General features: G+C 53.2%; 2 protein-coding genes across 2 annotated transcripts in view; one reads left to right on the top strand and one right to left on the bottom strand.

The window, feature by feature from the left end:
• TEX28 (testis expressed 28) overlaps positions 1-17,513 on the top strand; it is a 46,004-nt gene extending 28,491 nt beyond the window's left edge. Inside the window, exons 3-9 of the mRNA XM_036839351.1 lie at positions 5,598-5,733; positions 6,011-6,413; positions 12,834-12,996; positions 13,174-13,369; positions 14,270-14,399; positions 15,816-15,985; positions 16,394-17,513. Of these exons, the coding sequence (XP_036695246.1) occupies positions 5,598-5,733; positions 6,011-6,322 (448 nt within the window). The 3' untranslated portion in view covers positions 6,323-6,413; positions 12,834-12,996; positions 13,174-13,369; ... (1 more) ...; positions 15,816-15,985; positions 16,394-17,513. The remainder of the gene's footprint in view (positions 1-5,597; positions 5,734-6,010; positions 6,414-12,833; positions 12,997-13,173; positions 13,370-14,269; positions 14,400-15,815; positions 15,986-16,393) is intronic.
• On the bottom strand, positions 6,737-23,995 carry LOC118888401 (medium-wave-sensitive opsin 1-like). Its single transcript, XM_036839350.1, is given in 10 exon segments — positions 6,737-6,847; positions 9,346-9,585; positions 10,538-10,703; positions 11,874-12,042; positions 14,158-14,418; positions 14,421-14,453; positions 17,465-17,527; positions 17,530-17,626; positions 19,339-19,473; positions 23,828-23,995. Coding segments are annotated over 10 exon segments (1,443 nt in total).
• Positions 23,996-24,202: the final 207 nt, after the last annotated feature.

Here is a 24,202-nt window from a genome sequence, read left to right as displayed (position 1 = left end):
CGTTTAATGTTGTCCCAGAGGTCTCTTAGGCTGTCCTCATTTCTTTTCATTCCTTTTTCTTTATTCTGTTCCGCAGCAGTGAATTCCACCATTCTGTCTTCCAGGTCACTTATCTGTTCTTCTGCCTCAGTTATTCTGCTATTGGTTCCTTCTAGTGTATTTTTCATTTCAGTTATTGTATTGTTCATCTCTGTTTGTTTGTTCTTTAATTCTTCTAGGTGTTTGTTCTTTAATTCTTCTAGGTCTTTGTTAAACATTTCTTGCATCGTCTCCATCTTTGCCTCCATTCTTATTCCGAGGTCCTGGATCATCTTCACTATCATTATTCTGAATTCTTTTTCTGGAAGGTTGCCTATCTCCACTTCATTTAGTTGTTTTTCTGGGGTTTTATCTTGTTCCTTCATCTGGTACATAGCCCTCTGCCTTTTCATCTTGTCTATCTTTCTGTGAATGTGGTTTTTCTTCCACAGGCTGCAGGATTGTAGTAGTTCTTGCTTCTGCTGTCTGCCCTCTGGTCAACATGTGAATTCGTTCAGAGGCCTGAGCAGTGGGAGCTGCAGCCCTGACTCCAGCAGAGGCCTGAGGCCCAGTCGGTCCTCAGCAGAGAGTGGCAGGATGGGCACTGGGGGCTCCTGAGCACCTTTAGCACCGTCTGTGGCCTCAGGTTGAGGAGCAGTAAGCTCGGGAGCTGGAGCAGTCCATTCACTGTGAAATTCCTCCTCATTTGTGGCTTTTTCTGCAGCCCCTGCCCTTCCTTTCCAATCTCTTCAGGATCTGTGGAGGTGATTTTCATAGGACACTTCAACCAAATTGGAAATCTTGGGATTCCTAAAAGCCCCTTTGTCCAAATAAGACTTCCAAGGTCGGACTTATATAAAGCAAAACCAGAGCTCGATGGCTGTTATGAATATTCTCATATGTTTCTATACTGCCCAGGCCAATGGGACTGTTGTGCTCTAGTAAGTTCTTAACCCGTAGCAAATCAGCAGCTGCCAGCCGTGCACGGGAGCAGAGAGACCTACCTCCCTGCAAGACTCTGCGTGAATTCTGCAAGCGTGAACTTCTAAGCCACCACCCTCCTCACACATCACCACCACCAGCAGCATTGGACTGTGGTGGGAGTGTGAAATAAGCTTTCATCGTCTTCAGCCACAGACATTTTCTGGTCATTGGCTACAGCAGTTAGCCTACCCTGATTAATATACATTAGAAACAAAAGAGCAGGTCTGTATGACTCAGATTTACCAGGAGAAATGGAGACTGGGCTGAAGAAGACTTAATGTAGTAACAGTGACAACAGGGAGCGTGTAGCATTGATCACCTGTAGCGTTCAACACCCACTTTACAGACAGGGAAACAGAGTTTCAGCTCAATGAAGTGTCACCCAGTGTCCACAAATGTGTGGTCACTACCCAGGCCCCTGCAATTGTCACATCTCCTCTGGTGTGTCACAAACTGAGGTTTCAAAATGAAAAGTTCTGTGACACTTCTTACACGTTATATCTGTTTGCTTTCAAGAGGGCTTTTTAATTTTTCAATTGAGACAAAATTCACAAAACATAAAATTGTTCATTTTAAAGTCTACAGTGGCATTTAGTGCATTCACAGTGTTGTGCAACCACCACCCTATCTAGATCCAGAACATTTTCATCACTCTAGAAGGAGACCCCGCCACTCCCCATTCGCCTTCCCTCAGCCCCTGGTAACCACCAATCTGTTTTCTTTTTTTTTTTTTTTAAACATCTTTATTGAAGTATAATTGCCTTACAATGGTGTGTTAGCTTCTGCTTTATAACGAAGTGAATCAGTTATACATATACAATATGTTCCCATATCTCTTCCCTCTTTCCAATCTGTTTTCTGTCTCTCTGGATTTGGCTATACTGGGACAATTCATGTAAATGGAAGCATATGTTATATAGGCCTTTGTGTCTTACTTCTTTCACCCAGTGTAATGATTTTGAGATTCATCCACGTTGCACACAGGAACAATTCATTCCTTCTTGCTCAGCAGTGCTCTGTGGTGTGAATGCAGTGCATTACCCATTCATCTGCTGCCAGTTGGGGCTGTTATGAATAGGGCTGCTATGAACATTGTTCTACACAGCTTTTTGTGAACATATGCTTTCATATGTGGAATTGCTGGATAATAGGGTAGACGTATGGTCAACCTTTTTTTTTAATTTTTTAAATTTTATTTATTTATTTTTGGCTGTGTTGGGTCTTCATTTGCTGCACGTGGGCTTTCTCTAGTTGTGGCAAGCAGGGGCTACTCTTCATTGTGGTGCATGGGCTTCTCACTGTGATGGCTTCTCTTATTGCAGAGCACAGGCTCTAGGCACGCGGGCTCCAGTAGTTCCGGCATACAGGCTCAGTAGTTGTGGCTTGCGGGCTCTAGAGTGCAGGCTCAGTAGTTGTGGCGCATGGGCTTAGTTGCTCCTCGGCATGTGGGATCTTCCTGGACCAGGGCTCGAACCCATGTCCCCTGCATTGGCAGGCAGATTCTTATCTACTGCGCCACCAGGGAAGCCCTGGTCAACTTTTAAAGAAGCTGTTTTCCAACATGGTTGTACCAGTTTATGTTCCCACCAGGAGTGTGTGAGAGTTCTGGTTGCTCCACGCTCTTGCCAACACTTGGTATGGTCAGTCTTTGAAACTTTAGCCTCTTAAATTCAGGCGTCACTTGGTGGCCCTAAACTCCAGATTGTGTCACCATAGCCCAGATTTTCTCAACCTCAACACTACTGACATTTTTGACCAGATGATTCTCTGTTGTAGGAGGCAGTCCTGTGCATTGCAGGATATTTAGCAGTGTCCCTGGTCTCTACACACTAGATGCCAGTAGCACCCTGGAGGGATTTCGTCTGGCTGTCCTAACAGGGTATCCCAAACTTGGTGGCTGTAAACAACAGAACTTTATTCTCTCATGGTTCTGGAGTTCAGCAGTCTGAAATCAGTTTTCCTTGGGCAAAGTGTGTCAGCAGGGCTGTATCCCTGTGGAAGCTCTAGGGGACAGTCTGTTCCTGGCCTCTTCCAGCTTCTAGGGGCTGCTGGCTTCCTTAGCCTGTGGCCTTGTCACTCCAGTCTTCAAGGGCAGCATCTTCCCCTCTCCCTCTGCTCTGTCTTCACGTGCCCGTTCCATCTTCTAAGGATGCGTGTGATAGCACATGTGCTCAGGAGGAACTGCCCTGTCCCTGCCGTGTTACCCCATCTGACCCATGCTGCCTCACCCCTCGTACCTCTGTTTCTCCATCTCAGACTTCTCCTCCAAGTTTCAGGCTGTTAGGTTCTAGCTCAGTTTGTCAAAGCCCATCCTCAGATGTGAACAAGAATACACTCTTCTGCAACAACAATAACGTTTGAGACCATTTGTATTGGAGAGGGTGGCCTTAACAGCTCTGGAAGATTTGGGGGGCATTTTGGTTGACTGACCATGATTTTGTCTTTGTAAGAGCATTTTCTACAGTGGTGCATTTGCCTCCACGGCTGTAGGAGATGGACAGAGAGGAGTCCTTGACCAAGGGAGGGACAAGAGAGGAGAGTCAGCCGTGTCACAAGCCAGGACGCTGCTGCTGCCTTGCAGAGGGCAAGGAGGCTGGGCGCCGGAGAGAAGGGGAGACGGAGGGAATAGCCTTATAAATTAACATCTTCTTATTTAGGAATCCCTTTAAGAATGTGTTTAAGAGTATAGTCATGGGACTTCCCTGGTGGTCCAGTGGTTGAGAATCTGCCTTTCAATGCAGGGGACGTGGGTTCGAGCCCTGGTCAGGGAACTAAGATCCCACATGCCGCGTAGCAACTAAGCCCGTGGGCCGCAACTACTGAGCTCGCGCGCCTCAACTAGAGAGCCTGTGTGCTGCAAACTACAGAGCCCACACGCTCTGGAGCCCTGGAGTCCATGCGCCACAACTAGAGAGAAGCCCGTGTGCCGCAACAAAGATCCCGCGTGCCAAAACTAAGCCCCGACACAGCCAAATAAATAATAAATAAATTTTTTAAAAAAATAAAATTTTTAAAAAGAGTATAGTCATATGTTCTTATAAATATATATTAATGAAGAATCTACTTGTTGACTTCATACTTGTGAAGAATATATTCATGAATATACACTTGGACGTGGTTGGTATCTTGAATGTCCTTGCAGCTCCATCCTTCATGTAAATGGAAGGACAGCCATGGGGAATGTGCTTTCGGGGTGGACACCCCACCATCTCACCCTCTTTGTGGGTGGTAGCCTTGGCCACATTGTCAGACCAATCTCTTCTCAACAGGGAACAAGGCAGAGACTAATGGAACAGTCCTTGCAATACCATCACGAACTGGCTCTTGATTAATTGGCTTCAACAAATGCGTGTTCAGCTTCTCAGCTGCCTGGGGGCCATCTCCACGTGGTGCCAGTCAAGTCCCTGAAGTAGGACCTAGTTGACCCGCTCACCTCCCATTCCCTGTCGGTGCCTGTGCTTCTCCGCAGGGCCCCGGGCCCCAGCCATTCTTCAGCCTCACCACCCCTGGCTCGGGTCAGGCCTTCCTCGGCTCTTCCCTAAAGAGCTAGAAGCTGCTGTTTGGAAATAGTCTAAACCCAGGGAAAACAGAGAAGAACATGATGAAGGTGATATGACCGCCCCCAGCTTTCTCAAGTCTTAATCTATTTGCTTCAAAAAATTTTTTAAGAAATAAAAGTTTAAAAGATGATTCGCTTGAAACTCTCCCATTCCCCTTCCCCCTTTCTCCCCACCTCGCTATCCTCACTAGGCGCTTACCTTTTCCAGGCATGTTTTTAGACTTTTACTACTTACATATGTGGCCATAAACAACAGGTAGTGATGTTTTATTTGTGTTTTTTTAACAGGTCTACTGAGATATAATTTATGTGCCATAAAATGCACCATTTGAACTGTTTCAATGATCTTTAGTAAATTTACTGAGTTGTGCAGTCGTTACCACAGCCCAATTTTGCTTTTTGTTTTAAACAGCTTTATTGAGCTACAGTTCACATCCCATACAATTCAGCCATTTAAAGTGTAAAGTTCAGTGTTTTTAGCATATTCACAGAGCAGGCCCAGTCCAGAACACTGTCATCGCTTCCAAAAGAAATTCCATCCCCACTAGCAGTCAATCCCCACCTCCTACCCCGTCCAGCCCCCAGCAACCACAGATTTATTTCTGTCTTTATGGATTGGCCTATTCTGGACATTTCTTATAAATGGAATCATACGATATGTGGTCTTTTGTGATTGCTCCATCCCTGTAATCAACAGACTTTTATGGAAGAACTACTGCATACCAAACACTGGTGTGGGACTATGTATGGAATTTAACAGCACGCACGGACAGTTTAGATCTTGATTTGTGCAACTTCTAGTTTATTGCTATTTTTGTAAAGCCGTTACAAAACAGTGACTATATATAAAAGATACATGAATATCGGTGTGGGTGTGTGGCTGACGTGCACCTGGGGTGTTCTGAGGCAGCCCTGGAGGAGGAGGAGGAAGGTGGATTCTGAACCCAAGTCTAGTCCTGAGGGAGGGCCGCTCAGCCCCAGAATGAGCTTGGGGCCGGGCACTCAGGGAGTGTTAACTTTCCCTTTTGCTCCCAAGACAAGTGCAGCTGGAAGGACAGGTGAATGAGCACCTACAGGGGCACCTGGACAAGATTTACCACCTCAAACAGAATCTGGCCTGCACCGAGGAGAGAATGGCCTATCTGTCCTACGAGAGAGCCAAGGAGATATGGGTGAGAACCTCACAGTGGGACCTTGTGAGAAGCGGCCAGTGAGAAGGCCGTGGGGACGAGAGAAGCAGAAGATGAGTGAATCCGCTCTGACACCCCTGAACCGAGGGAAGAGGCAGATCCTCAAGCTGTGCCCCACAGCGTCCCGTGTTCCCGTTCATGCTGCCCTTTCCCCGGCTCTGGCTCCGGCTTAGCTGATCTGGGAACTCGCGCACTGAGGCTCCGGTACCCCCGGGTGGTGGGGGATCGGGGTGACAGCGTCACTCTCTTCCTCCTGCAGGAGGTTATGGACACGTTCAAGAGCCGTGTAGTCAAGCTGGAGGCTCTGCAGCAGGTTACCCAACTGGAGGTGACAGAGGGCGTGCGTAGCCGGCCCCGGGGCTTCCTGGTCCTGGTCTCCAGTGCCTGCGCCTGCCCGGTGCCGCTGCTGAACTCGCGCCTGCGCACGGGCACCGCGTTCCTGCTCGTCGGGCTGGACGCCCTGGCCTGGCAGAAGCAGCATGCCATCCCCGCCGCGGACTGGCAGGCCTGGGTCCCCTCCAGATGGAGACTGTGTTCCGGGGATTCCAAGCCTCTACCAGAGGGGCCTTAAAGGGCCTGGCTTCGCTAGCTCCTCCCGCCTCCCCAGACAGCTGCTTCTCGGCTCCCCCTTTCTTGTTCCATCACCAGCAGCCCAATGAGAGGTACGTGGACGCCCGCCCGCCTTGCGCTCGCCTTTCTTGCGATCCTTCTATCCCGTCTGTAGACATGAGGCTTAGAAAAGATGAGCAGCTCCAAAGTACGGTGCTGCGCCCCTCTCTCCCCCACGTGCTCTCTCACGACCCAGTGACCCAGCGCTCAGAGGCTCGGGTGTCCCAAAACTGCAGTGGCAGCCTCTATGACTCGGTTGCTTTTGGCAAAGAGAAACTACATTTATTTCACAGGGATGGAAAAAAGGGGCAGGGGCGGGGTGGCCAAAGCCCCGGAGGGTGGGGGTGGTTACATTGTCCAGTGGGAGACAGACGACTCAGGCAGGTGAGATCGAAGAGACAGATGAAGCTTCTGCTTTGCAAACGCTGGAGAGCTCAGAGCTGTCTTCCACCTTCTTCCCAAAAAGCTGCAAGCTGCAGCTTCGAAACTGACAGGACAGAAAGTGTCATTGAGCAGAGCAGGCAGGGCCAACGCGCTAGGCTAAATGTCGTGCTGGGGCACTCCGAGGAAAGCGCTCGTTCAGTGCCACCTCGATGGCGTACACGCTCACGATCTACAAGGAGAATGGACGAAGCCTCCAGTTACTCCTTGCACATGGGGATGGTCTACTCCTGAGTATTCGATTATCTAAGTCATCTAATTTAGCAGTTGACAGTGACTATTGTGGGCCCAATTGTGTTCCCCCAGACATATGTTCAAGTCCTGACCCCTGGAGCCTGTGACTGTGACCTTATTTGGAAATAGAGTCTCTGCAGATGTGATTAAGATGCATATTATCATGAGGTCATGCTGGAGTAGAGTAGGCACTAATCCAATGACTGGTGTCCTCATGAAAACAAGGGAATTTGGAATCAGACACAGAGGGAAGGTAAAGGCAGAGATTGGGGAGACTCGTCTACAAGCCAAGGGACACCAAAGGTTACGGGTACCTGTCAGGACCTAGGAGAGGGGCCTGGAACAGACTCTCCCTCAGAAACAACCAACACTGCCCACACCTTGATCTCAGATTTCTTGCCACCAGAACGATCGTCTCTTCAGCCAAGAGAGTCTTCTGGCAACAGGAGGGCTCTGCGCTTTACTGCTCCACCCCTAAAGGCATGCGGGCTGTGCTCACTTCTCAGATTGTATCTCCTGTCGTCACTGAGTTAAGAACAATGCTTTGAGAATACAAAGCAGAGGCATTTGCTGTATATTTCGGGCCTCTTCTCGACTACGTCCAGCTACTCCAACATCAAAACTCTTAAAAAAACCATAATTTCTGAAATCAATAGCATTGGGCCGGACAGCAGAACTGACTCGGCTGAAGAGCTGGCAGATGAGGCTGAGGGACTCACCTCTTCAGCTGAGTCAGTTCTGCTGTCCGGCCCAATTCTTATGTTATTTTTTTTAAATTTATTTATTTATGGCTGTGTTGGGTCTTCGTTTCTGTGTGAGGGCTTTCTCTAGTTGCGGCAAGCGGGGGCCACTCTTCATCGCGGTGCGCGGGCCTCTCACTATCGTGGCCTCTCTTGTTGCGGAGCACAGGCTCCAGACGCGCAGGCTCAGTAGTTGTGGCGCACGGGCCCAGTTGCTCCGCGGCATGTGGGATCTTCCCAGACCAGGGCTCGAGCCCGTGTCTCCTGCATTGGCAGGCAGATTCTCAACCACTGCGCCACCAGGGAAGCCCTTCTTATGTTATTGATTTCAGCAATTATGGGTTTTTTTTAAGAGTTTTGATGTTGAAGTAGCTGGACGTAGTCGAGAAGAGGCTGGAAATATACAGCAAATGCCTCTGCTTTGTATTCTCAAAGCATTGTTCTTAACTCAGTGATGATAGGAGATATAATCTACATACTGGGCGCCCACTCTGTACTAGACTGTGTCCTCGGGGCATCAGCAGTAAACCAAAAAGAGCAAAATTCCATGTCTTTGTGGAGCTCAATTCCAGAAAATTCTCTCTGAATGCAACAGGAAGGGATAACAGTGTGGAAAGGGTGAAAGCAAAGTTCGAAAGTCTGGAGAGTCTGGAAGTGCAAATAACTGTAGAGGAGGGGGAGTTCCAGAAGGGGAGAATGGAAAGGCTCAAGTAAAGACAATATTTGGCAAGATGGCCTAGGATTCCACAACCAAAAGCCAGACCTAAAAAGAGACCCACGTGAAAGACAGGAAACAGTGGTCAGGTGTAGAGCTATGCTCTGGGTGTTGAGGTGCCAACGGTGGAGTCCCGGGCACTCCTTTGTGGTGCCGGTCCTACTTGATACTTAAACGTTACCATGGTGAGATGGGACGCCCCTGAGGGGGTGGTATTTCTGACCCACAGACCTTGCTGGTCATCATCAAGTCACATCACAGCTGCACCTTAGTGAAGTGGACATGATGGATTCAAGGACGAATAAGGCAAATTGCCCTTGGAAGATGATGAGCCTCAATCACCTGTAACCTACTAAGAGGCCTAGGACTTGTGGGCTGCCATCTAGCAAGACCACAGCATGTCCTGCCTGAACTAACCCATGAAGTCACAACAGCCAAAGATCAGCACAGGCAAGAAGGGCCTCTTTGTGTCCTGGTCACTGTTAGGGCTTGAAGGTGGAAAGATTAAGTTCAAGAGAAGAGTTGTGTCTATGAAATCAAGAAGGGCATGCCTAGGGGACATGTAGACACGTTCTGGCAATCCTAGGCTGTCTGAGCTCCGGGCTCGCCCAAAGGCCAGCAGAGGGGAAGGGCACGCAGCACACAGTACACTGCGGGAAATGCCCACCCTCAGGCCCAGATCATAAAGGGATCCAGAGGGAGGGCTGGCTGGGGCTGGGTCGCGTGCTGAGCCTTCCCTGATTATTGTCCTGGAGGTCATTGTCAGCCTTCCCACAGACACGCTTCCAGGTGGGAGCCATCACTGGGCTCTTCCAGGGTCCATTTCCAGTTTGCTCTGTCAACTGCGTGACTTACCTGCCGGTTCATAAAGACATAGATAATGGGGTTGTAGATAGTGGCACTTTTGGCGAAGTAGGATGGCAGGGCGGCCACCAGAGGGTGGAAGGCATAGCCAGGGTGGGCAGCGGCAAAGCATGCAAAGAATGTGTAGGGCCCCCAGCAGAGGCAGTACGCGAAGATCATCACCATCACCATGCGGGTCACCTCCTTCTCCGCCTTCTGGGTGGACTCGGATTCTTTCTGCTGCTTCGCCACCTGGGGGAGACAGAGAGTCGCCCCGGGGGCAGTGCGTGGGAGAGCCCCTCAGGGCTCCGTACCCCAGGGCATTCCCTGCTGCTGCTGCTTGGGTAGCTAGTCAGGGAGGGTAGTGGGGAGAAGCAGATGGGCCCAGCTGTGTGCGGATACCTGTGGGAGTCGGCTAAGTTGCTTCTGGTCCCTGACTGCCAACATGGTGAGGGGAGCGAGAAGGGGGGCAGGCCACACACTGAAGGCAGCGAGGGGAGGGGAGCTTATCTCCAGCCCGTGGCCTCCACTCCACAAAGAGCTCATAAGCACGTGCTGATCCGATTGTGGGCACAAGCAGCTTCGTAGAGGAAAGGTGCCACCCCAGAGGCCTCTTATTCCCTGTGCCAGGCAGGAGCCCCACAGGGACAGATGGCACCTCCAGATCAAGCTGATTGTAGGTAAGCTGACTGACAAAGGGACAACGTACGCACAGTGTTCAGGACCCCGATCTCATTCTCCTGCTTCGCTCTGATTTCCCACACCAGGGGATCACCTTCCCGGGGGGAGGGGGGAGTACAGGTCTGGGGGGCAGATGGCATGTGAAGGGGACGCGAGCACTCCGGTAGCAGCCTTTTCAAAACACCCCTTGACTGGCAAGTTTAGCCTTTGGATCTGGCCGGCTGTGCTCCGCTCCATGGCAGAGGCTGGCTTTCCACCCCCGGGATCAGGAGGAAATGCAGTTGTGTTCCCTTATTGGGTCCCTCCGCGAGGAGGCGGGCAGTCCCTTCCCACCCTGTAGGGGCGAGGCCGAGGGAGCCAGGGCTGCACCTGCCACCCCGAAGGCATTGGCAGATTCTGGCAGTTCCAGATATCTGGTTTTGGGGCTGGAGAGCGGACTGGGCGGTCCTCTGTGCCAGCCTAGACCTCCCCGGCGTTCATGATCCTGCCCGCGGGGGTGAAGCTGGGAGGGTGCGGGGCTCACCGCTCGGATGGCCAGCCGCACTTGCAGGTAGCAGAGCACGATGACGCTGAGCGGGAGGAAGCAGCAGGTGGTCATGAGCACGATCATGTAAGACTGCGCCCCGGGGTACGAGCTGCCGCTGAACACGTCCGGGCCGCACGAAGTCTTCAGGCCGTGGGGCCAGTACCTGGGGAGAAGGGCCGGCAGCCCGTCCTGAAGTGGGCAGGGACCCGGACCCCCGCCCGCCCCAGCACACCACTGACTTGGGTAAGGTTGTTGGGCTTTTTTATTGAGGTGAAATTCACATTACATGAATTAACCGTTTTTGAAGTGAACAATTCGGAGGCATTTAGTACGTTCACAGTGTTGTGCAACTGCCACCTCTGTCTAGTTCCAGAACATTTTCATCGCCCCCAAAGGCAGCGCCTCAGAAGGATTGTAGTAAATCCTTGTCCGTCTCTGCTCTCACGTTCCCTTCTTTCTTTATTGAGGTAAAATACACATAACATAATTATGAGGTTTGGTACATTCACAATGTTGTGCATCCATCACCACTATCTGGTTCCACAACATTTTCATAACCCCAGTCACACCCCCTTTCTATGAAGGGAAGGCGAGGCACCCTCTCGTCTTAACACCTGTGAACCCCTGAGGATTCAGTGAGCACATGTTCAACAGTCGCAGCCATTGTGGGCCTGGGAGCATGAAGAGGGGGACAGACAGAGCCTGGTTTCCCACAGTGATGGAAGCTTCCCAAAGAAGGACTATACCCTCTCCAGACACCACAAGAACTTGTTCACGAGCTTGCAGTGGAAGATACGAATGCAACGGCCTTGTGCCCGTCCAGCCCCCTCAAACACCTGAGCCGTTTCCTTGGAAGTTCGGGACTTCCCCCAAAGGATCCGCCTGGTAAGGACACTGGTAACCAACAGCCCAGGTGTACCTGCGACCCAAGGAGCCTCGGAAAGGGGAGGCCCCTCAGCAGGTGCAAGAAAGAGGCCTGGGGCAGAGTGGGCAAGAGGGCTCTGGAATCCAAACGTGCCTGTGGCCTCAGCCGGCAGCGTTTCTCTGTGTGTTCTCATGAGCTGCCCCTGTTTGGGAGAAACAGACCTTTCCAGAGGCCTGGAGACCACGCGGCCCATTTCCATGTTGCAGCCAGGCAGATTCACGCATTCACAGACAGCGCATGCTCCAAGGGGTCTCAGGGAGAGTCAGGGCCATCCTCACTTTACTCGTGGAGCCACAAAGGCCCAGGGACAGGAAATGATTTGCCTCAAGGTCACAAAGGGAATCACGAGTTTGACCCTCCCTGCTCTGTTCTAAACGAATCGCCTTCCTGGCACCCTGGCATCCTTACCTGCTCCAACCAAAGATGGGTGGAGCTGCCCACACAGCAGCCCAGATCCAGGAGAAGGCAATGCCCGCGATGGCCAGCTTGGCATCAAATCTCACGTTGCCAAAGGGCTTGCAGACCACCATCCACCTCTCCCAGGAAATGATGGCCAAGGACCAGAGACCGGTGATCCCTGCAGGAGGAGGAGCAGACAGAGGAGGGCTTTGAGTCAACGCTTTTCAAGATCAAGAGGACACCCCCCACCTACCTGCAAAACCTAATTCTCCAAAAAGTGTTTTCCGGTCCAGGGAGCAGCGGGTCTCTTGGTCAGTTTCTTTCTCTAACCCCTGCTTTCCCGGCTCCTTCCCCATTCGGCCTGCACCCGCCTCCCCTTGCCTTCTCTGATTTGGCCTCATGGCCCACCTCACTTCCCATCTCTCTTTTACTCGGCCACCAGCCTTTCTTGTGATGCTGTCAGTGCAACTCCTGATGGCCACGTACACACCTGAGGCCACACTGAGGTGCTGCAGTTCCAGCCCAGAGCAAGGAAACAGGAAGTGTGCAGTAAGCTGTGCCCTCCTGCCGGTGGGCAGGCCTCCCCTCAGCCCAGGCCTCTCAGCACCACCCACCATGCAGCGGTCCGTGGATGGGATCCGGGGCTCCATGAACTGGGGTGGGGAAAATGATGTCTTTGTTTCCACTAAGGTCTACTGGACACTTGGACTTCTTTACTTCCATTACGAGTGTGGTAGCATTAGCAGTGCCCATGACTTGGTCACTTTACAGGGGTGGCAGACATTTCCCAATATGACTATATTCATTACTACTTTGACATTTCAGTGGCTGTCTGGCCAGATACAGTTATTTGATACCTTAATAAAGAATAGCATCACGAATACTTCTAAAAATACTGTTAATACTAATACTCTTAATGAGGGATTATGTCGCTAATTAGTGTTTAATACTTTGATAACTATATTTCAGTATCATTGGCTTCCTTTGTAATCCTATGGATCTCATTGTGCACGTCTGCCAACGTTCTTCTAAGAAGGGGTCCACGGGCTTCCCCAGAGGGCTGAGGATGTCTGTGGCCCCAAGACTGGTGACCCGAGAACAGACCTCGAGCAGTTGCAAAGGCAAGACGGACGTAAGTGAGGAGCCGCCCAGGGGGGCCGGGCACCAGCTACCGAGGTGCATGGAGTGTTTGAACTTGGGATGGACTTTCTCTGCCTAACTTCGCTGGTAAAGTAACTTGGTGGAGCTGACACCACTAGTAATTCAAGTCATTGACCAGGTCCCCGCTCCCATGTCCCTCTAATCCTAGTGTCTTTCTGTCATTCTCTCCTCAGAATCTGAATTGGAGATCACTTCAGGCGGCAACAAGACAAACCCAAGTTAGATGTGGGAGCTAAGGACCCAGGCATTGTGACCAGGTGGCCCTGGGAAACTTGAAAAATGGGAAGGCAGCTGCAAGTCTTCGCTGCTTTGATGGCCGGGGGCCTGGAGACAGGCTGCACGTGGTGAGTGCTGTGGCCCTTGGGCTCCCTGTCATCTCGGGTGGACGCCAAGCTGCAACCCCACAGCCCTTGGTTCTGTCCTGGGGACGTGGTGCAAGGGCCTCTGAGGCGTCCTTGGCCTTGTCAGGCCTGCCTGTGTGCCTGTTCTTCATGGGCCCTTGGCAAGGAAGCCCCGCCACCCTGACCTTGCCTGGCACCCAGTGCAGGCCCACACCCTGCTCTACCTGCCTCAGCCCTCGCTCCCTCATTCAGCCTCCCCGCTGTCAGCCAGCCTCCTCCCGGTCTCCCCATGGGGTCCCCTCCTCCCCACTCCTCAGCGTGCCGTCCTGCTCTGGCCACCCAACCAGCCCAGCTGTCTGTGCCCCTTCCCGCTGACTCAACATTCGGCTCCCTCATCGCCTCCTCCTCCAACTCACGCTCCTCTGAGAGTACTGATGACACCACGTGCTCACTATCTGGGGTGGGAGCCCCTCAGGGCTCGGACCCCGTGTGCAGCATCCTAGAGGCCTTACAGCACGGAGCCGGGAGCGCAGGTACTTCTGGCCCAAGTTGACGTGAACAGGGTCACAGCCCACGGAGATATTAGCAATGGGGCTGGTAGGATCTAGTTTCAATATCTCGGAGCCCTCCCCTCCCACACTGTTCTGAGGTTATGTGGATCTGTCTGTCCCCGTTCAGAGATGTGCCTCGATCACGCCCCAGAGGCACACCTGCAGATTTTGCCGCATGAGTGTTTCCTTTACGCACGGGAGGCTGTGCCCAGGCCTGTGCCCAGGCCCCGGCTGGCTTACCACACAAGGAGACAGTGTAGCCCTCCACGATGCACAAGCGGTGGCCCAGCACAAAGTAGCCGTACATCTGGTTCACAATGCTGATGGTGCCGGCAATGATCGTCTCCGCCAGGTCAGCGATGGCCAAGTTCACCAGGATCCAGTTCAGAGGGTGGCGCAGCTTCTTGAACTTCATGGTGGCTGCCAGCACGAGCCCATTGGTGAGGATGGAGGCGACGACCACAAAGACCATCCAGACACTGGTGAGCTGATACACCCATCGGGAGCGATGTGGTGATTGGGGCCGTCGAAGGGGTCTGGAGGCAGGAGACACGCAGTGAGGAGAGGAGCTGGACAGCTACATCTCTGCCGCCCTCCCCACCCCATCAGAATCTCCCCTCAGCCCCCCTGCCTTCCTCCCGCCGCACTCACCTTTGCGACTGGTCTTTCCCTCTAGCTTTGCACATCTGCAGACAACCTTCCCTCCATTCTGTCTCTCGAGCTCGAGGCCATGGCCTGCTAGATGCCTGCACGGGCATCCTTGAACTTAACAAAGCGGAACTCCTCATCATCGCTGCCGGGTGTCGCTCCCCCGTCTGATCTGCGCCCTGCCATATGCCAGGTCGGCCTCCTGGAGTGTGGTTGGCCGGCTTGCTCCCCTCCCCTGAACCCTTCTGCGCCTGGGCCTCATTCGCCCCTACCACAGGGAGCTCCCAGAAACCTGCCGACAGTATCTGCAGCCACGCTAGATACCACAGGTTCCCGAGGAACAGGCCTCTGACAACTTAACACCTGTGTAGTGCCAGTTTCTGTGCAAAAGGGAGCAGAGGGGAAGCCCTGGGGTTGCTGATGGGCCCGAGAACAGCAACCCCCCAAATTGCCAGCAGATCTGACCCAGAAAGTCCAATGGGTTAGTGTGAGAAAAGCAGCTGGAACTAGGAGGTGTGTGGAATGCTCCGGCTCGCAGGCCAGCGAGAGGGGCTGGGACGGTTTCAAAACAAGGCAGCCCGACTGTCCTTCCTGGACGACCCATGGAGTCTGAACCAGGCAGGGACAAGGGCCATGTGTGGCACGGAAGGGACAGGAGCATTCCAAACGCGGGAAGCAAAAAGAGGGGGCCTCCGGCAGCGCAACAAGAGCAGGTGCACCGGCCTGCCCCCTTCTCCTGAAAGTTTCAGGTCTAATTTTGTGAAGAAATGAGCACGAGAAGGGTATCACAGTCAACTCCCAGGTAAGGGTCTCCTGAGCAATACAGGGCGGGAGGGAATTGGGTACGGGGGCTGGCAGGAAGCAAGATTTCTTCCAGTATACCTTGTTTTCTGGATTTTAATTTGGAGCCTTGTAAATATTTTATTCCATAATTATAAAACAACATTAAATTTTAAAAAGCAATCCCTGAAAAATCAAAAATAAAACAAATGGACCTGACCGCATATGCACTCGGTGGCATGGTCACGTGGAGAGGGGCTACTCGGAGCGACTCAAGAAGACGCTAGTTTGCCTATTCGAGCCTAGTGGCACGTTCCCAAAGGATGAAAAGGCCTGTCCAAAGGTTAAGCTTTGGGTAATCATGTTGTTGGCGATAGTGTTGGCATCATGATTCTGAGACCATTTTGAGTGTGTTTGAGATAAAGCAAATGAGTAATGAAATGATATTCTAATTCCAACTCTACCCACAGCCCTTAAGAACACGATTCTTAGTGGGAGAGAAAGGAGACGCAGAGGTCAAACCCAACTGGCTCCACTGGGGAACCAAGTCACTATTTGGAACTGGGCGAAATAGAAGGAGACTCAAGCATCTCTTCTGCCTTTCCCATGCACACCGTGTCCCTGGGGAACCCGATAGCACGTGAGAACCTGTTTCTCTTTATCAAAGTAGTTAAGCTAATAAATGAAGACAGGGTCAGAAGAATCCCAATGTCACCATTTCGAAGTCCCCAGTAGTTTAATGGGTCCTGGCATTGGGTGTCAGCAGCTGCCAACACTGTGGAAAAAGGGACACCCTCCTAATGGAGCGGGCTTGCCCAAACACCTGACACATCCGCCTGGCTGCCCGGCGGACCTTCAGCTCGACAGCTAGTTGACGGAAACAGGCGCAGCAGAAGGGTGTGGGGAGCCGTCAGCCAAGTCTGAAGTGGGTGAGTCTGGGGACAACAGACGCGCTTTCTTCAACAAATAAATTGCAAGGAGGTTGAGGGGGAACCTCTAAAAGTATGACCTTGTGGTTATGTTTTTAAAGAGTCCTTTCCTCTTACAGGTACCTACCGAAGATTTACAGAGGAAATGATGTGATGTCTTGGATCTGCTTCCAGAAATCGGCAGGAGTGGTTGGTGGAGGGGTTAGAGATGAAATAAGACAAGTGATGGATACCCGGGGGCCATTATACTGTCCCCTCTACTTTGGTAGACACTTGAACTTTTGAAAAAATTTTACAATAAGGAATCTTGTGCATCGATGAAGCCCCAGGGGCCTCCAGGGAGAGCATTGTTGTGTCTACATCGAGGACGTTTTGGGGTGCAAACAGTCAGGTCAAGGTGAACTTCACGGTTCTCAACCGATTCGGCTTGGGAACCCTGTTGCTGGTCCTGCTCTGGCTGTCAAGGAGCTGGTGTGGCTTCTGGAAACTGCAGCAAGTGAGACATTCTTAAAGGAACTGAAGGTCTTTGGTTTGAAGAAGGGACCTGGGGAAGGGGGGCCACGGGCTGAGGGTCATTACACTCCTCAGGTCTCTGATGGACTGGCATGCCCAGGGCAGAACTCGGGCTACCTCGATGGAGTTTTCGGCTTTCTTTTGGGCCAAAGCCCTCTCTACTGGGGCAGCTTGGAGCAGAACAGCTGCCCCGGGAGCCGAGCTAGCCTCTTCCCTAGCATGTACTGCCAGAGGCCATGGGCTCTGCGCATGAACTTGGACAAGATGGCCACCACGGTCTCTTCTACCCTTAGGCTCTCGAAGTCACTCACCCTCCTCCGGGCCAACCCAGCCTCCCACTCCTGCTGGTGGTCTCCATTTGGCTTTGGGAGATGCAAAGATGAGTCAGGCCCAGTTCCCTCCCTGGAAGCTCAGGGATGAGTGTAATAAGCGCTCACTGGCAGTCTGGGGCCACACGGGAAGAGTTCCTGAACTTTCCTGGGGCAGGAATTCTCAAAGGGTCTGGGAAGCCCATGTGGTTTGAAAATGCGCATTCGATATTACGGTGTCCTTTTATATTCAGAGAGGACCCCCCCATTCATGTTATCATAAAGGCTAAGAAAGAAGGCCACTCGGGCCTGTGTCCCAGGAGGGCTGTCCCAGCCAGCGTGACCCAGCCTTGGCACCTACTCGCTCACCTCTGGTGGAGCTGCTGCTGGTGTAGGTGAAGACGCTCCCCTGGGTGCTGTCCTCAAAGCTGCCTGTGCCTGCCCGCCTGCAAACCTTTGAGGGCCCCCCTGCTGGGCCCCGATGCCTGCCAGCCCTGGCGCTGCCCGGCGGTCACGGTGCTTTATACCAGCCTGCGGGATCAGCCCAGGCCTCCTCACCTTAAAAGCTCCCAAACCTTTCACCATCTGATCTCTTAATTGGGCCTGGGACTTAGACCTCCTACTTCCCCACCCCTGGGCCTCCTGGCTCCTAAGGCGAGCCCACGAGAGCGGCTCAGAGGGATTTGCTGGGAGCCAGACTCAGAGCCAGGGTGGCTGTGGAGGCTGTCGTGGGCCCTCGCTGCTATTTCCCTGTCCTCTCTTCCCTTCTACCGTCCAGTGTCTGCTCCTAGGCCAGGCAGGCACAAGTGCCAGGTTTTTCAGCCCGAAGCCCAGACCCACCTTTCCCAGCGGCTGCTCCCCAAGTGACTTAGCGGGGCTGAGGCCTGGAGCTGGAGCCTCCCTGTGGGTCAGACCATCTCGGGGGCCCAGATGGATGCAAGTTGTGCCAGTGGGGCTCCTTCCCTGGGAAGGGGTGGACAGGCCGGGGGTGGGAGAGACTCTGCCGTGCATCTTGCTTCCCCTTCACCCCACCACCTTGCTCCCTGTGAGCTGCAGCTCGTTCCGTCACCAGGGAGCTCGGCCAGGCCCTCCCAGCAGCCCTCCCGAAGCAGCTGAGGGTGCCCAGAGGCCCTCAGACCCCACCTCAACTCTCCCTCCCCTGAGTTGACAACCTTTCCTTGGCCTGCCTGTGACTACAGCCTCCCTCTAGACTTGCCTTCAAAAGCAAAGCTCTCGACAGAGTGTTCCAGGCAGGCTGCCTTCACTGTCCCTTTTGACCCACTGCAGTCTGGCTGCTGGTACCGCTTACCTGCTAATTGCCCAATTCTGCAGCCTTGCGTGTTTCCACACAAGAAGGCGAATAGGAATGCTCAGAGCAGCATTATTCACAAGAGGTCAAAAGGTAGAAACAGTCCAAAAGTGAGTCGACAGCTGAATAGATAAACAAAATGTCGTCTATCCATGCAATGGAATATTATTCAGCCATCACAAGGAATGAAATTCTGACACATGTTCCAACATGAGTGAATCTTGAAAACGTGATGCTAAGTGCGAGGAGCCAGACACGAAAGACCTCATACTGTATGATTCCGTTTACATGAAGCGTCCGGAATAGATAAATCCATAGAGACAGAAAGCAGATTGGTGGTGCCAGGGGCTGGGGTGGGGGGTGATGGAGAGTGACTGCTAGCGGGGACGGGGATGCCTTTGGTGGTGATGAAACTATTCTAAAATTAGATGGTGATGGTGCAGCCACTGTGGAAAACAGTTTGGCAATTCCAAAGATTGAAAAATAGAATTACCACGTGATTCAGCAATTCTCCTTCTGGGTACGTAACCAAAAGAACTGAAAGGGGTCTTTGAGGGGCTCACAATGCGAACATAGCATGTTTGATGGCACTTGATGTCACAAGGTCAGATGCCTAGAACTCAACCCCAGGTTCTTCTGACTTCCAAGGCCATTCTTTTCCCTCTTCCTGGATCCCTGGGAGCTCTGCCTGTCCCCCCCGAACCAGAGTCAAAGAATCAGCGCATCTGAGAATGTGAGAGCCAGAGGTGGGCCCCCTCTGAGATCACCTTCTCAACCTGGTCCCTTCTGAGCATTGGCTGCAGGCCTGCCTCTTCCCAGCACTGCCATGGACTGGCCAGGTGGCCTTGGGTGGGGTGACCCCTCCCTCTCAGGCCAGGTTCACCTTCTGTCTAAAGGGAGAGGACCCATCCTGCCTGCCCCTGCCACCCCCCACCCCACGGGGCTGCCGCGGGCCCTTTGGAAGCCCTTCGTGAAGCCTCCAGCCGGAGCTGGCCCACTGCTTGCCCAGCCTGCCCCTGTCCAGCATGGCACCAATGACTGAGCTCAGCGGCAGGGCTGCCCCAAGACCCTGGGGAACAAGGGGACGGGGCAAAGGTGGGAGGAGGTGGCGATGGCAGTGAGTCCTGGACCCTACCCTGGGCCGTCTGCAGAGTGGGGTGCTAATTGATGATTAGGGCTAACAGAAGATCAAGTCCACTTTTAGCCAAAAGCAGATTACTGCCCTGGAAAGTCCCCTGGCACCTGGGTGCACACGTGTGCTTCCCGAGCGAGGCCCAGCGAAAGCTCACCGGTGTCCCGCACTCTGGCAAAGCGTGGAGAAAAAGGGAGGGGCTCTCGAGACGGAGATGAAGAAAAGTGGGTGGGGCCAAAATGTGAGTGAGGAGTGGGAGGAGAAATAGGAGGGGGGAGGAGGGAGAAAGGGCCAAGCCCGGAGGGTAGCGTGCTTCAGGAAACGGCCCCCTGGGCAAAGGTCAAGCCCTCCATTCGGCCCTGGGTCACCCGCCCTCGCCCCAGCTGGGGCCCCCTGGCCAGGCTGGAAGATGAGATGTCAGCCTTGTCTCTAATCCAACTACTCCGAAGTGACTCGACATGGGGGTGCTGATTAGGAGCCCTGGGAGCTGACTGTCACCTGGATTCAGCTCTTGGCTCTGGCCAGTAGACCAGGGGCTTTGTCTTTAATAGCCGGTGGCTGCTACAGCTGCAGGGCAAGGAATCTTTTGGCCATTTGCCTTTGACCTTTTTTTTTAATGTGACAAAATATACATAACATCGTTTACCACATTAACCATTTTTCAGCGCCCAGTTGGGCGGCATTAAGTACACTCAGGTTGGTGTGCAGCCATCCCCACCATCCATCTCTAGAACTGTCCACCTTCCCCAAGGGAAACTCTGTCCCCGTTAGACACTAGCCCCCCTCCCCCTCCCCCAGCCCGTCCTCCCCCAGCCCGTGCCCCCTACCCCTCCCCCAGCCCGTGCCCCCTACCCCTCCCCCAGCCCGTGCCCCCTAACCCTCCCCCAGCCCGTGCCCCCTCCCCCTCCCCCAGCCCGTGCCCCCTACCCCTCCCCCAGCCCGTGCCCTCTACCCCTCCCCCAGCCCGTGCCCCCCTATCCCTCCCCCAGCCCGTGCCCCCCTATCCCTCCCCCAGCCCGTGCCCTCCCTACCCCTCCCCCAGCCCATGGCTCCCCTACCCCTCCCCCAGCCCGTGCCCCCCTACCCCTCCCCCAGCCCGTGCCCCCCTATCCCCCCCCCAGCCTGTGCCCTCCCTACCCCTCCCCCAGCCCATGGCTCCCCTACCCCTCCCCCAGCCCGTGCCCTTCCTGCCCCTCCCCCAGCCCGTGCCCCCCCCACCCCTCCCCCAGCCCGTGCCCCCCCATCCTACGTTCCGTCTCTAGGAATCTGACGACTCTAAGCGGCTCATACAAGTGGAGTCATACAGTATCCGTCCTTTGTGCCTGGCTTATCTCACTTAGCACAGTATTTTCAAGGATCATCCATTGCCTTTGACTTGGTGTTTGGAAAAGATTTATATACATTGAATTTTCATTTTTATGTGGTCAAATATGACTCCATTTCCCTTTTGGTTTCTGTTGGAAAAGTTCTCCCAGCTTAAGCTCCTCAGAGATCTGTAAACAGGCACCGCAGATATGAAGTCCAAAGACAAGGGACGGGCTGTTTCCCCGTTTCTGTGGTGGTCCCAACAAGTCCCCGATCGCTCACCTCAGAACCGACAAGCATCAGATTTTCCTCACCTGTCCAGGTGGCTGATCCCCCAAACTGGCCGAGAGGTCCTCCTCAGTCTAGCCTGCAGACACTCACCTCAGGCCCACACTTTCACCCCGTCCATCTGCTGCGGGCCTCCCGAAGTACTGCCCTGCCGCCCTCTGTGACCTTGAGCAAGTCAGCCACCATCTCTGGGGTGTGTGTCCTCATCAGGAAGATGGGGATAACATTTACTTGCTGTAAAGCTTGAATGAGGTCATCCTTGAAAAGTTCTAGCGATTCATTCCACAGCGACCCAGCCAGCACCTATTGTGGCCAGGCCGTGTTCTAGGCTCCAGGTGAACAAACAGATGGAGATCCCTGCCTTCTTGCAGCTGCCATTCTAGTTGGGGGCAGGGAGACTACAACATGAACACTAGACATAATAAATAAGCTGTGATAAGTAGGATGGAGAATGGGAGAAAGAGAACAGGTTGTGGAGGTCGGGGAGGGAATGGAGGCCCATTTTCATAGGGCAGCCTGGTGGGCCTCTCCGAGAAAGGGACATGTGAGCAAAGACTCAAAGGAGGGAGGGAGCCATGTGGAGAACTGAGGGGGCCATCGCAGGAGAGGGCCCAGAAAGTAGTGCAAAGGCCCTGGGGCAGGAGCGTGCCTGGCGTGTTAGAGGAACAGTAAGGAGACCAGGGGAGCTGAAGCAGAGTGAGCCAGTGGAGACTAGGAAAGGGAAGGTCAGAGAGGGGATGAGGGCCAGAGACTGTGTGTCCAGGAGGCCGCTTTCAGCATTACCTTTCACTGTGAATGAAATGGAGAGCATTTGATGATTTTGAGTGAAAAGTGGCACGCTGTGATTTTGATGCTAACAAACTCCCTCTGGTTGCTGTTCTGAGAGTGGTGGGGGCCCCGGAGGAAGCAGCGGTATCGGGTGGCAGGCCCTCTGGGCATCCATCCAGGTGAAAGAGCAGAAAGGCTCCCAGCAGGGAGGGGCCCCAGGCCTGGCGACAGTGTGGATTGGGGGATAGCTTGGGAACTGAGCAACTAGAGGGATGGAGTTGTCTGCAGCCCAGAAGTCAGGGCAATGGGGGTGTGGCTGGTGGAGGGAAGGTGTGAGTGTCAGGAATCCAAGCATAAATGTCCAGTGTGAGGAATGAGAAGGAGCCGGCACCTCAACCCAAGTTATTCCAAAGGGGACTTGCTGATCACTTGATTCAAATCAATGTGAAAATTTGGATGAAATGGATAAGCTCCTAGAGAAACACAAAGTAACCAAATGAGCCCAGAAGAAACAGAAAATCTGAAGGGCTCTGTATCTATGAGGACATTGAAGCCCTAGCTTCAAAGCTGCCCTCAAGGACTGCCTCTGTTCTGTTTCTCCTCCCCACAAGGCTTCAGATGATTTTCGGCTGGGCTATGACTTTTTTGTATCATCTTCATCAGCAATTCCCACACCTTTGCAGCTCATCCCCAGAAGTCTTTATTCCTGCCCCAACATCAGAATTAACAAGTGATAGCTTAAAACTTCTGGTGCAAATATCCGAAATTTGAATGGATTAAAAGTTGTCATGCCTCTGCCCCCCAATTCTGCTTGCTGTGGTGGCCATATGATCACCACTGGGAAGAAACACAGTTTTGTTCGTTTACAATATTATGAAATGTTACTCTAGAAAAACCTGTTGGGCTTTTGTTGCTTTTTCTTTCTTTGTTTCTTCTTCCTTGTGTTTTAAATTTTATTTTTCTTCTTTTTACTTGGAAAAATGTGTTTTATTTCCAATCTGATCCATAGTTATAATCCAGTTCAGAGCCAAGCCTTAAACTGTACAGAATTTCGACTGTAATTAAACTGTCTATTTTGGAATGGAAAGAGCCTTCAAAGAGAGATATTCTCCAAAGCCAGTTACAAAAGGACAGAGAAAGTAGGGGGGTAGGGGCCAGGGGCTGGGGTAAGGGAGATGTAGAGTTAATGTTTCATGGAGACCGAGTTTCAGTTTTGCCTGATGAAAACTTTCTGGAGCCTGGCTGCACAAAGTGTAACACTACCGAACTGTACATCTAGAAATGATTAAGTGTGTGATGCAAATACGATTAAAAAATATATTTATATTTCCCATGACACCGTCAGTGACGTCACATCCATGGTGAATGTATGCTCCTGCAGGACAAAATTAAAATGGCCAAAGTCACCTTTGGCAACAGTGTACCCCATCGGTCCCTGCGACTAAAAAGAACACGAAGAAGTTGTTATACGGTTGGCACTGAAGTCTCTGATAGGCGAACGTGTGGGTCTATGACAGCGGTGTTGCCCCTTCGCAAGTATTGGTGTCCACTCCAAACAGGCCAACCACGCATTTGGCTTTGAGCTTGAAGCTGCATTGGGCCAGGGCCGGTCACTTCTTAAGCTCCTGGGGTTTCTGGGAGCCGCCCCTGCACACCTGAGGCACCATGTGGTCTGTAGGAACCTCCCGTGGGAGGGGGACCCACACTGCAGCACGTGCGGCGATGGGGCGCTGAGCCCGGGTAGGCTCCGCTCGGAGGGCACCGGCGAGAGGACACGGGAGCCAGCTTGAGGGGCTGCCCCCGGCCAAACTCGCGACACATTGAGCATCGAACAGAATTTCTGACAGCAGTGGAGTGTGTGCAAGCCTCTGAGTCCATGCTGGCGCGCAAGATGTTTCGCTGCGAGTGAAACGACTCGGGTTTTCCTAACCGCCAACTCTCGGCGCGGGGACCCTGAGCGGGCGGGGGAGGGAAGGGCCCCCGCTGGGCCCGCGCGCCGGCTCTCGGGCGCCCTCTCCTGGCGGCGCCGTGCCGCTCGCCCGGCTAGACCTCGCCGCGCGGCCGCCGGGGCCGCTTCCGCTCTCTGAGCCTCCTCCATCCCTCCACCCGCACCGCCTCGGTCCTGAACCCCCTCAGATCTGCCCACCGCTGTCCCCGCGCGGCAGCGGGCCGTGTCCCGAGGGGCTGGATCCCAGCCGGTGCGTCCTAGGGACGCCCGGGACCCTTCCTGCCGCCCTGCTGCCCCGCCACACCCTAGTGGCTTCTGGTCGTACAGATTCTTCTGGTGGCCAGTTGTCTGTGCTTT

Source organism: Balaenoptera musculus, chromosome X (genome assembly GCF_009873245.2).
Source record: "Balaenoptera musculus isolate JJ_BM4_2016_0621 chromosome X, mBalMus1.pri.v3, whole genome shotgun sequence".
NCBI classification, from domain to species: domain Eukaryota; kingdom Metazoa; phylum Chordata; class Mammalia; order Artiodactyla; family Balaenopteridae; genus Balaenoptera; species Balaenoptera musculus.
This window is presented reverse-complemented; position numbering and strand designations above follow the sequence as displayed.